Source organism: Macrobrachium rosenbergii, chromosome 2, assembly GCF_040412425.1.
Source record: "Macrobrachium rosenbergii isolate ZJJX-2024 chromosome 2, ASM4041242v1, whole genome shotgun sequence".
Classification (NCBI taxonomy): domain Eukaryota; kingdom Metazoa; phylum Arthropoda; class Malacostraca; order Decapoda; family Palaemonidae; genus Macrobrachium; species Macrobrachium rosenbergii.
The window spans coordinates 53,881,212-53,894,270 of record NC_089742.1 but is presented as its reverse complement, the minus strand read 5'-3'; the positions used below and the strand labels follow the sequence as shown (position 1 = coordinate 53,894,270).

Genomic DNA, 13,059 nt, shown 5'->3' with positions numbered 1-13,059 from the left:
CACTGGGCCAGTCTTGGCTTATTATGAAAACCTCGGTTTCCTCTGCACACAAATTATACTAAAAATATTTAAGAGGATAAAAACTTCCTAGGACCTGGTAAAAAAAATAATTCAAAATTTTACTTTAAAAAATTACTTCCAAAATCTCAAAACCAAAGCAAGATGGAGGGACTCTGTAACCTTGCCCTTACCACCAATGGCCAAAAAAACCTTTAATTTACAAAAATACATCAAAATCCTCATCACAGACCATGAAACACGACACCGTAGGAATTATACTAAGCTGACATTCACTGAACCTACCCTTAACGAGACAGGGCTACAATGCTATTATTACAACGTCCTCCGCAGCACAGTTAACATTTTGTGGCCGCAATAACCTTATGTAAACCGTACGTCACTCCCCAAAATATGCCTTCACAAGTACATCATACAAAGCGTAGTTACGTCAAGTACATGACAGCATTATTTTGTTAGTATTTCATTAAGAAAACGTCAACACTAAAATTCTACGTAGGGGATTCAACGACGCAAGAGAGTTAACAACCACTACTGCTAAAGCGGTCTAGAAATGATGAGCCTATGAATGCACACATTTTATTTAACAGCATCGATTACTTGACACGAGAGACGTTCGACTAGAATGTATGACGTAACTTCAGAGGTCAGTTAACAACAACCAAATATTACTATACTGAGCACAAAAACAAACAAAACGTATACATCCTATGAAGAGAGAGAGAGAGAGAGAGAGAGAGAGAGAGAGAGAGAGAGAGAGAGATATGCGGGTATGCAAGGAAATGAAAGCACAATAAAGATATGTGGGTATTTGTGAGGGATGGATGGGCAAAAGAAAATATGAGGTAGCTGCAGGTGGGGGCAGCTTTCGATTTAGGGGGGCAATAACGACAATTTTCTAGATCACAAAAAAAAGGGGTGGGGTTAAACCATTCACTGAAGAGTATAGCTACAAAACTGCCCGAATATATAGCTTCAATATTAACTTTTAAATCATACTTGATTCAAAGGCGTCTGATTTTTTAACCAAAGAGGAGGACATGCTGGTAACGGTGAACAAGACTAATGCAACCCAATTCATCCCCAACAGAAAACCTTTGGAAGAATTTGTCAAGGTAAGGGGGGGTCCGCTAGCACAAAGAGGGTTAGGTCAGAGTCATATGTCCCTTAAGCTTTTCTTCTTCCGTTGAATTATACACACTGTACGCAGTCATGGCTTCACCACTTCAAAAGGAATCATGTTGCCATCATTTCGTGAGCTTACTTTCTTGCCATTTATTCATTAATCACAGCAGTAACTTTTTTCAATCTGCAATAACGTACTCAAACAAGCGAGTACGGCACAACGTACCATAATCCATTACGATACACAATACGACATAACTCCGATACTGAGATGACGTAATGCCAGCACACAAACAAACAAATAGCAATCGGCAGGCGTCATGACGTAGGATACATATAAATAAATAGAGAGAAACATGTGGGCATGACAAGGTTTGGGGATGGGAGAAATGGCGGTATGTGAAACCTTCCACCCCTTAGGTAAACATTGTTACCTACTTCTAACTTGTTTTACTTTTTAAACTTTGTTTCATACACATTAAGACACGGAATGATGCATGAGTAAACAACAAAAAATAAAAGTAACGCCAATGCAACAAGCAAAGAAGAGAAATCAAACGAACAACAAAAAAGTCAATAAAACACGATAACAAAACGGACTGTATCAAGCGGTACTTGGCAACAATTCGTTTAACCTTGAGGTTCAACTGCCAAGCGAGGGAGAGAAGAGAAAGACTGGGGAGTAAAGGACGGGAGGAAAGTAATGCAACAAGAGGAAGCGAATGAGGGGAATAAGAAAAAATGCGATAACTACAAAACTTGAAATGTAGACCGAACATGCTCCGAATATGCTTTAATGTCTGCAGTTACCCAAAAATACACAATTAATACTAAATAATCATCCTAAACGAAGAGTAAATACAAAAGTCTTCCAAAAGTAAAAGTAACTTGATAAATAAACAGCAAACACGTAAACAACAAATGACCAAAGAAAGGCAAAGGCATGTTCTTCCTCTCTTGCCGTCCTCTAAGCACGCTTCCAGATATCGCCTGCCGAATTTTACCTAAACTCGTCCTATTTTTTCTCACTAAAAGTTGCAATAAAAACAATCTTGCGTAACAACATGTAAATGTATTTAGTCATTGCTTCAAATGGCCACCTCACAAAAATCAACAAGCATACAAAATCAAATTGTAAAAAAAAAATCCGGAAAAAATAAATCTCGGCAGTTAACATCGTGTGACGTATAATCGTCTAGAGGGTGTCTGGGTGGGGGTGAACAGACCGACACATGTGCACATATACGCGTACAAACGCACACTGGTCTACATACGCACAAGCATAGCTTGCCAACTTTAGTTGTTTGCCAAGAGGCAGGGAAATAAGAAAGTAATAATTGCGAATAGGGGGGTCAATATTTACTGTTTCATTACAACTTTGTCTCCTCAGAACACGAGAGAGAAAGAGAAAGAGAAATAGAAATTGAAAGAGAGAGAGAGAGAGAGAGAGAGAGAGAGAGAGAGAGAGAGAGAGAGAGAGCTACCATCAACCGAGAGGCGAACAGCGGCACGCACAGGAGAACGCCAGTGCAACGGCAGAAACACAGAGGTGCAGGAGGAGCGTTAAAACAAACAAGCAAATGGCAAGAACTTCAGCCTTCTTCCTCCCGCGTGCCAATAACCCACCCCCTCCCCTCCCTCCCCTCACCATACCGTCACCCCTGACCCTCGACAACCCATTATGACCGCATTCAGGTTTACGGGACAAGCTGGAAATTTGAATCAACATTCCTTTTATCACTTGTAGTTATTCCCGAATAAAAAGCATTCTTATAATTATATAACTTGAATATCTCGCTAAGCGGAGGCATGTATTATTATTATATAAAGGCGATTAGCGTAAATAAAGAAAAAAATATTCGTGAAATAGTTTTGCACTGAAAGCCGATACTAAACAATTACACTAAAATTTAAGAAACATGAACATAACTTGCAGTTTTAAATTTCAAGTAGCAGATCACAAGAAAATGTAAATGAAAATATACAATGTTAGAGAGAGAGAGAGAGAGAGAGAGAGAGAGAGAGAGAGGCGTTCATCACCCCCGCATGGACGCCAAGCCATAGGAACTCGTGCAAAAAGAAAGAAAGAAAAAAATTCCTGTTCAAGGCTGAAGAAGAGGAAGAAGATTGGGGGCCCTTCGTTGTTGGCGGAGTGGAGGGTGAATGTTCGCTCACACACACATATACACATACACACTCCAACACAACCTGCCCATTGGGTCTTTGGCTCTCCCTAAAACATGCGCACAGACGCACTGGCCCAAGACCAAACATGCGCACACAACGACGACACCGGTGTGGCGCACGACCAAAAACGCAAGTACCCTACCCACCTACAACCTGCCCTCAGAAAAAAATGGTAGTTTCTTGTGAGAAAAAAAAGTTAGATTTTCTTGAGAACCCCTGCTGCCCCAAACTTCCTGCTCCGAGGGATTGAAACTATGCACCCAGAAGGGAAAAAACCATGAACAAACTGTCCACCCCTACCAGATTAGCCTACCATGCAATGTTATATCACAACAACTGGTGTAAATATCATCTAGGGAAGTACTTAAATCAAAAACCAACCAGCTAAGAGCCGTAGTGAAAAATTAACATTTTGGAAGCCCACTAAAAACCTTTAAAAGGTCATATTCCAACTGGTAGCTAGAATAGAAAAATGTCACATGAAAACCATCAAGCAAAACACCAGCATGCGACACTACATCGTACATGTTGATGCAAATCCACAACATAATAACAACTCGCTTACAGAATACACCCCCTTCTACCGGTAACTCATTATCGTGATGGTTTGACGAGAAAACACTGAAAGACAATTACAAAATATAAGAAGCACCTTATTTTGAAAAAAGTACAAGGGCCCGCCAGAGAGGGAATTATCCCTGTGGAGGGATGTACATAAAAGTGAACAAAGTGAAGTGAACCCAGAGAAATTTGGCCAGAGCATCGACTACAGCCTTCGTGAACTTGACTAAAGGATGCACTTACCATGGTTCCCTGTGCCATCTAGTAATTCAAGCCTACAGGCCACAGAGTAAATTACATCCGTTCAGACATATCATACCTTAATCCCCGCAATTCACAACAGCAGACTACTAAGTAATATATTTATATTTATCCTACTTTTTAACATGAGCCAAAGGGTAAAAGCCAATGTTTAAGGCAATTAGGATTTAAAAATGCACAGAAAACCATGCACTAAGTAACCTAAACTGGAGACCTAAGTAGTCTACTGGGTCTCACTACACGATCACAGTACCTCTTAAAAAACCACGGCACATCAGTAACGTACCCCATCCAGAGCCAATCCACTCACAAACCCGTAGCTTCATAGCTGTGAGTCTTCGTACACCAGAACATCAGCAAGACATTCATTCTCTGAGAACTGGAGCCGCGTCCAGGGGCGACCACAGAACGCTAGTGCAAAACGACGCTGGCGACAACTCCAGAGAAGGCGACGGCGGTGGTGGTGGTAGTAGTCTCATGCGGTAAAGGTGCGGTATGGGAGGACAATGGCACGGCTGACCCGCACAATGGCCAAAGACAAATGAAAATCATCGCCCAGAGGGACCTACGATATGCGGACCCCCCTACCACACCACCATCCTCTTTACCAACACTGCACACGACGTTGCCGGAAGAACTGTACGAGCAAACGTACCTACACGAAAGTACACGCAATGCAGGAATGAAACATAAAGAGAAATCGAACAGTTAGGTTGCGGATATAAGCTAAATATATTGCAAGTGGAAGCATTCGCAAAATCGGATTGACTAGGAACAGTATTTCTGGGTATACTCTTTTAGTGTAGAGTAAGAATGGTAACCATGTAGCCTACTGCTAAAAAATGTCTAGGCTACAAGACACCAAAAGATTAAAATAAAAAAGTGGATCAAGATAAATAGCTATCCATCAAGCGAAACATACTTCCATTTAACGGACACAAGACATTAAATGACAACCAAATACAATCTTCCTTCATAGAATCATTTATTCATATATATTCTGACTGAGCTTCAGCCTGTCTAGAACAACGCATCAAGATCCGACAGCAGTCATTTCCATTAATAATCATCACACAATTCGTATGAAGGCAGGCAGGGGCTAGTTCATTTTTCATCGACTGTCTCCTCCTTAGGCCTACGGGGGATAAAGCTATCAAGATCGCTCCGAAGGGGAGGTCTCTTTGCCGCACGCCTTAGAGATAGGATAGAGTCCAGGTCGAAAGTGAAAAAATAGCAATATGTACACGGTAGAATCTAAAAGGGAGTATTAGAGCCAAACCCTTTCACATTCCCTATTTTAATGTCAGCGTAAGCTTCATAAGTTGACTGGACACCAAGGGATTCCCATTTAGCCTAACGTGAATTTAAAAAAAATGAGACAACGTCGTTTCCCTTTGATATCGTATATTGCGTTTTTATCTTAAGAAAAATGACAGCGGATGACACAATAACAATTCTACAATGTTGGAAGCCTCTACTGGCCTCTGAAATGGCAATGTGTGTGTGTGCAACAGAGAGAGAGAGAGAGAGAGAGAGAGAGAGAGAGAGAGAGAGAGAGAGAGAGAGAGAGAGAAAATCCTTGGCTCAGCTATACAACTTCCCCCCTCCCCCCCGAATTTTTAAGTTATCTCAGAAGTAAAAACACGAAGAGCGTCTCACGAACTCGACAACCCTTAGAAAATTCTCAGAACTACCGTCTTGGCTGCCGCTCAGGCACTGACTGGAGAAGGGCAGTGGAACTTCAGACAGTTGGCTAGGTTTCTTGAAGATGACGTCTAGCCTACATCTTCAATATGTTACATTCAAAGTAATTTTCCATATTTAAAAAAAATGGATATTTATGACATCCTTAAATGCCACAACAAGGGAGTGATAAACCTATGTTAAATAAACGTTCATGTTCTAATTCAAAATCAACACTTACACAACATAAATTTGTAATACCCGCCTATGTTGACGCATTATGGACAAATTTAATGTACCCCACAGCCTTCAACAGTACCGTATTGTGACGCAGCTTCTTCAACGATAAGTATTTGTCATCCACGCTAAGAGTACTAACACGCAGTTGTTAGCTACATCCTCTCACAGTTATATCCTTCATCATCATCATCATCATCAGTAGCAGCAACCCTTGACGACGGCCGGATTGATGATGATGGTGATAATAATGATTCTTCTTACACGCTGCGTCACGGCGTAACTAAACTTGAGGCTGTTCTGTAAGATGCGCACAGCTTCACTGAATGAGACGTTCAAAATCAAATGGGAGGGAAAGAACATGATGTGTAACTATTGTCATCTGACACGTGATATTGCTAAAGACCCAGAGGAACAGTGGGGAAGAAGGAAGAGGTGGGACGCACAACTGGATAAATCGGCGGAAATAATGCAAGGGTTTAAAAACGAAAAACGGGAAGTGGGAGGAAGAGACGCAGCGAACGTTGACAGGACAGCGAATAAAGCAAAAATTGAAATAATGACGGTAGAGATGGCGAGACGAAAATACAACAGGAGGTTTGTGACGAAAAAAAGGAAGAAAAAGCGAAGAAAAAAGGGAAAGAGGGGAAGTGGAGGGAGGGGTTGTCCGAATGATACGAAGGTGGAACAGAGAAGGAAGACTTGGTGTATCATTATAGGAAACAGACAATGGTAGAATTCCAGAATGAAGTGTCATTTGAGAGACCAGACAAAGTTTTTTTTTTTTTTTTTTTTTTTTAGAATGCACTGGCATCCACAACTGCAGTGTATCTTTGTTCTCCATTCCATACTAAAACGAACAGTCGCTTTAAAAACGGGGCATAGCCTACTCGAACTGACCTGCTAAGAGTGCATTACTATGACCAGCTACTGTTAAACCTCATCAAGAAAAGTTTTAAATAACAAAAATTCTAAAAAATCACACTATGCTCTTTCGCGACTGCGCCTGGACCTAAAGTACAAACATGAAACGGTTTCAACAGCATTTGGAATTCTGGTAGACTGAAGAGCATTGCGCGTGTAAAGTCTATCTTCCAGTTCCCTCCACTGGAGCGCTAAACTAGGATTGCATCCCACCATGTGAGATTCACCATTGTAGTTTTAAAATCGTCCCCCATCTATTAAGGAACAATTTCTCCCACCCACCCATTATGGCACACCCACTTGAAACAGCTCCCACCATGTAAGTGCTTGGCGCCCATACTCCATATCAAAAGCATCCCCACCCACCCACCTAGCTGAACTGACAGACACCAAAAGAGCCCCCGTCCACCTCTCCTATCCAGCCCATCTTCCAGTTCGGCAACGAAGCCGACGCCCCTACAACACCTTTTATCGCATACATAACACCCGAGTTTTTAACGACGGGCGTCAAAACCTGCGCCATCCCGACGTCGTCTCTTAATACGTTCACGCCTCCCTCTCTCCCTCCCTCCTCGACCTTCAGTCTTATGAATTCAACCCTGAACCTTATCTAAAGTGACCGATCCGAGCAAAACCATAAACGAGCGAACGAGCACGAGAGAAATTAGCTCCGCTGAAAATCGACAGTAACCAACGTGAACAGATAAAAGCACATGAGCACGAACACGGGAAACACGAAGTTCAAACAGCTGCACGTCAACCCTTCTCACATTCACTGCGTCATTCACGAGTACGTCTTGGATATTAAAGGCCTTTCATGCTGTACCATGTTATCCTTCTCTCCCCTCTAAGCCATCTCTCTTACATTTCCCTACTTAAAACATGTTATTACTTTAATGATACGTTTACCTCAACAGGCATTCCGGCCCCTCTCTCTTCCCTTACACACACACACACACACACACACACACACATATATATATATATACCACACCACCATCTAATATTTATTTACACGTAGGCTAACGAGATCTTACACCAGAGGCTCCTTGATACTGGATCCATCTGTCGAGTCGACAAATAGCATTACTATCCAAGAACCGGAGGCCCACACTCAAACAGGTACATCGGCTTTAAGAGTACATCAAACCAATTTTGAATAAACGAAGAGTTCTGCCCTAAGATCACAGGCCTTACGGGCCGGAAGCCACGGGTGAACTCTAGGTTCTGACGTCAAAGTTTACCGCTGTCGTTTGCATAGATACGTACGCACTGTATAAGATTTATATAGTCCAGCAAAATGTACATACTATATACATAATCACTATAATGTTGGGGGGGGGGCCTCCTGGGGCAAGAATCCATACTGAAATATGCCCAGCTCACACTCATAATATATACTGTATATATATGCATATATATGCTCAGTAACATTAAAACATCATTACAAAGTAAGAACGGAACTACTGAGAACCAATGCATCTTTCAGTCCTTAAGACCAACAATACGGAAAAACGTCATCTAATGCTGGTATCAAATTAAAAGTAAGTCAAGTTAAGAGTCCAGAGTTTTAATCTCAAACGACTATTTAGCATTGAGAGAGAGAGAGAGAGAGAGAGAGAGAGAGAGAGAGAGAGAGAGAGAGAGAGAGAGAGAGAGAGCGTGCATAGAAGGGGGTTGTTGATGGGGGATGTGGCCCTCGTAGTGAACAGTAGTACTGCCTGAAGGCGCGGATGTCACGTCGAGTGGATCCCTTCCTGCACCCCACCCATCCCTTCAAAACCCCCAACCACTACCGCTGGTTCACCACCAAAGGCGACCCCAAACCCCCCTCTCTTCCACCTTTCAACTCTTAAACCCAACCTCCTGAGAGAGAGAGAGAGAGAGAGAGAGAGAGAGAGAGAGAGAGAGAGAGAGAGAGAGAGAGAGAGAGAGACTAGACTTACTGTACAACTGCCATTACCACAAAAGTGCTGAAACATGATTTAAAAAGTTGTTTAATCAAATAAATCTTGAAAATAAACACAGGCTACTCAAACAACAGAATTTTAAAACTGGTATAAAACAACAGCATTTTAAAACTTCTGTATAATTGAATTACCGAAATGTTTCACAGCAGATCAACTTGACGTTCAGTTATCTAACCTATACCTACAAACAATACAGTTGTCAAGGAAAGGAAATAAAAGGCACAGAGTAAACGAAACTTGAAAATATGTCTAAACCAAACCATTTACAGAATCTTGACCACCTTTCTTATCATACGAACCTACACTCTGCACAGCGAGCTTTAGTTAAGCAAGTTCTTTTCCGGTTTCTTAAAAGAAATGTAACATCCCCTGATAGGAATGAGAATAACGAAAGTATAAAATTCGAGGGAGAACAACCTATACTCCCATAAATCCTAGTCATAAAATACTGCGACGTTCACCATAAAAGCGAGGATACGAATGACGTAAGAATAAAGAAAACACATACAAATGGCGTAACATTGCCTCCGTAAGTCAATAAGTTTCGCCCACTTTCAATAATGTACCGGCCGAGACTCCCGACACAAAATCAATACCTGATCATGAGTGCTTAAAAATGACTCCCACCCCTACAGGCCCTACCCACAGCACACCCTAATGCAGCCCTACGGATACCACCCATCCCCTACCAGAAGCCCTTACGAGCCTAAAACACAGATGCTGGGGCCAAGAGGCAGTGGCGGCGCTTTGCGGAAATGGCACAGATAACGGGATTCACTTGTTCCTCCCCAGAAAGGAAAATGGAAAAGTTTTACCAGACCTATTCATTACCAATCAGAGTGGTTTAAGATAGAACCACAGTGAATTTATGTATTCAGTTCTAGCCTGTTTCTACTGAGGTGTCATCCTCGATTCACAATTCGAAAGCGAAAAAAAAAAATACTTTGAAAATTTATTTCAAAATATCTTTTTCTTGAGGAAGATGGGCTAGGTAATCCTGTTAAAACCCGTATCGAAAAACATTCATTACTAAGAATACCGTTTTTATTTGTGCTTTTAAATCTTAGAATATACGTCTGAGTTTCTACATCTTATCAGTTTTCAGGACTAGTTAATAAAAAGCCCGAGTGCTGTGAATCTAAAAGGTCGTTTCTTCCAAAGGATCGTTGTACATTGGTGCATATAATCTTTAATAATAATTGTTCGTGCCCAAATGTACTCATGCTTTCGGAAGTTTTCTTTTTTTACACATTACGATTTTCTGTTCTTGATCGCAATAGGCTATACGTCAACACAAAATATCAATACCAGGCTTTTATTGGCTTTTTCTCTGCCTCTACTTTTATTGTCCTCTAGTTTCAAACTGTTTCTCTTTATCCATATGTTTTCTGTACTACTCATCAGCATTCCCAAGACCAATCCTAATTAAGTTCCCGATCGTACTCACCCGCATTACTACAAATACTAATTAGGCCTAAGACCTATTTCGGAATCAAACAATCAAAACTATTACTATACTATACGTAAGGAATTAATTTCTACGCTACAGTTATTACAGATATAAAGATCCGTCCTTTCATATACAACATTGGCCGAGGTCATGAATGATATATAACTTTCACCCAGTAGCTTGAACAAAATCGAACTTCACGTCGTGGTTCATATGCAATTCAATGTGAAAAGACATTCAATTCTAAACTGTCCTGTATGTTGGGATACTACTTTCTAACATTACACAAAGGCAAGTAAAACCATTTCCGTCAAATAACTGTATCCAAAAATAGACGAATAGTGGCCGTCCTTGGTATACTCATCCCTTTCCAGAGCGGTTGGCTTTGTAGGACTTGACTCGGATGCCACTAATACGGGATTAAGGTGAAGTCAAATTTGACAAGTAGTGATGACATCCCAAGGTAAATTTTATCCTAGCTGTGAAATGTTTGACACATTCATAAACTAATCCAAAGAAGGCTTACACAGTAAATATTCCTTTACTAGCATTCAGATAATTATAATCTATTACGCAGAGCAGTTTCTAATTAAATTTACGATTATAGGCTATACACTCAATACATGTAATACGCCTATGAGCCATTGGAGGCCCAATATATTACAACTGATCAAAACCTCTAACCTAGACTGGAAATCACACACACACATACAGATCATATATATACAAAACTTTCAATTTTACAGTTACAGATGCTGCACTGTATGAGCACGATCTCACCGCAGCATCTCTCATCGTGGGAAGAAAGTGAGCGAAAATCACAGCAAGCCTGCGAAAAGCAGATGGTGCGAGCTGATAGAAGTTGCACACGAAAAATGTTGTGTGGCTACACGAGATGTCAAAGTGTTCAATTTTTTTAAACTGCATCAGGCACAATACCAAAACGTTTCCCCATAACCAAATATGTGGCAACATTCACTAATTTACTTTTAAATACCAATCTGGAACTTTAAAAGGTTCGATACACGATAGGCTAGACCTAGATTCGAGTACTCCCAACGTAAGCTGGGCTACCTACGACAGAAATTAAAATGAATATCATGAACATAATTCACTTGCACTGTTAGTTCACACAGAAAACTTTCCAAAGAAAACAGCCACACAGACCCTGAGAAGTACAGGGTATAGGCCTATAAGCAAAGGGAGACTTGGCAACCGTATTGATTCAAAGACGGTTGGTAATTTCAAACTAACTCTCCCTTGAACCTTCGCCACCTCAAGAAGCACACTACATATTCACTAGTTTTAGATGAACTGAAAACAGCTGTCGGCACTGACAGATAACATACTGGCAGGTAAATATACCCTTGAGTTCTAGCAAATAACGTAAACTATCAATTTACTTTTTTTTTTCACTGAAGACACCCAAGCTGGACCAAGATATAAAAGGAGGCAACCAGTCCCAAGCTAGTAGCACCATGCTGGTAGGTTAACTAGTCTAAGAAAAACTAGTACTAACGTTATAAATCATTTGAAATTTCACCAACTGCTCTTATTCAAAGGTGTTGCAGCAGTATCCGGCTTGCCCTTCTGCCACTAGACTACCCTACATACAAGAGCTTTCTGGGCTCTAGTAGGTCTATCTAAAGTGAGATAATTTGGGACGACCCCTAAAAGTTTTTTGTGGAACTTTGACCAAATTGTAACTTTTCCTGAACAGGGTAGACCTAGTGAAGGTCCAACTTCTACATCAGCTTCAACTTTTACAGCAGAAAGTTCCTTACAAAAACTTATGGATCCTACGAATTACTACAATACCCGAAATATGTATTAGAGCTTTAGGGTAAGTTCCACCAGAGAGAGAGAGAGAGAGAGAGAGAGAGAGAGAGAGAGAGAGAGAGACTGTAGCAGCAGCAGGAGCAGGAGTCAGTCAGGTGTGCCCGAGGCCAAGGAGGCCTATAGTTGATCTTGGAAGGCTCTGTCTACTTCTCGCCATACATTTTGAATTCCCTGTCAATGGGACTTTGGACTTACCAACTTGTAGGACATTTTCGACCATGCCAGACTCGACGAGGCGCAGTCCCCTGTAGAAGGGAAGGTTGTGATGGTCTGATCCAAGGGAAGAGAAACACGAATACATCCTGATATCGGCCTCATGCCTCGGGAACGACCAGTAGATGATACGCCGCTGTACAGGCTCAGGGATACGGCTGTACCGCTCCTCTATACGCTGGAACGGGATATGTTCAGCCACAATTTTGGCACATATATCAAGTAAAGATTCAACACTACGCACTCCTGGCCCTACACCACCACCACCACTGGCCATGGCCATGGCGGCCACTTTATGATGGCCCACGTAGGCCGCACTAACACTTCTTCCTCCCTCCATCGTGTCCTGCCTCCAACTGACTAGCTGCGTAAGGACTGATGCAGACCTTTAATCCGTAAGGGCGCAGGCGCAGCTGTTGCTCCGCCCACTGCCCGGCCCCGCACCAAGCATCGCTCCGCCCTCATTCACCACCCTCGGGGCCCTGGACAAGGCTTAATGGCTAGTGGTGTAATACACATGTACCATCTGTGGCCTCTGCCATCTGTGATTACCATGTGTGCACGCCTCCATTGATAGACCACACTATTTGT

General features: G+C 41.7%; 1 protein-coding gene across 2 annotated transcripts in view; it reads right to left on the bottom strand.

Moving 5' to 3' along the window:
* Positions 1-12,839, bottom strand: part of LOC136846974 (zinc finger SWIM domain-containing protein 5-like) — a 239,614-nt gene extending 226,775 nt beyond the window's left edge. For both annotated transcript variants that reach the window (XM_067118236.1, XM_067118232.1), the window contains exon 1: positions 12,451-12,839. In XM_067118236.1, coding sequence (XP_066974337.1) covers positions 12,451-12,808 — 358 coding nt within the window. In that variant the 5' untranslated portion in view covers positions 12,809-12,839. The remainder of the gene's footprint in view (positions 1-12,450) is intronic.
* Between the last annotated feature and the right edge of the window lie 220 nt (positions 12,840-13,059).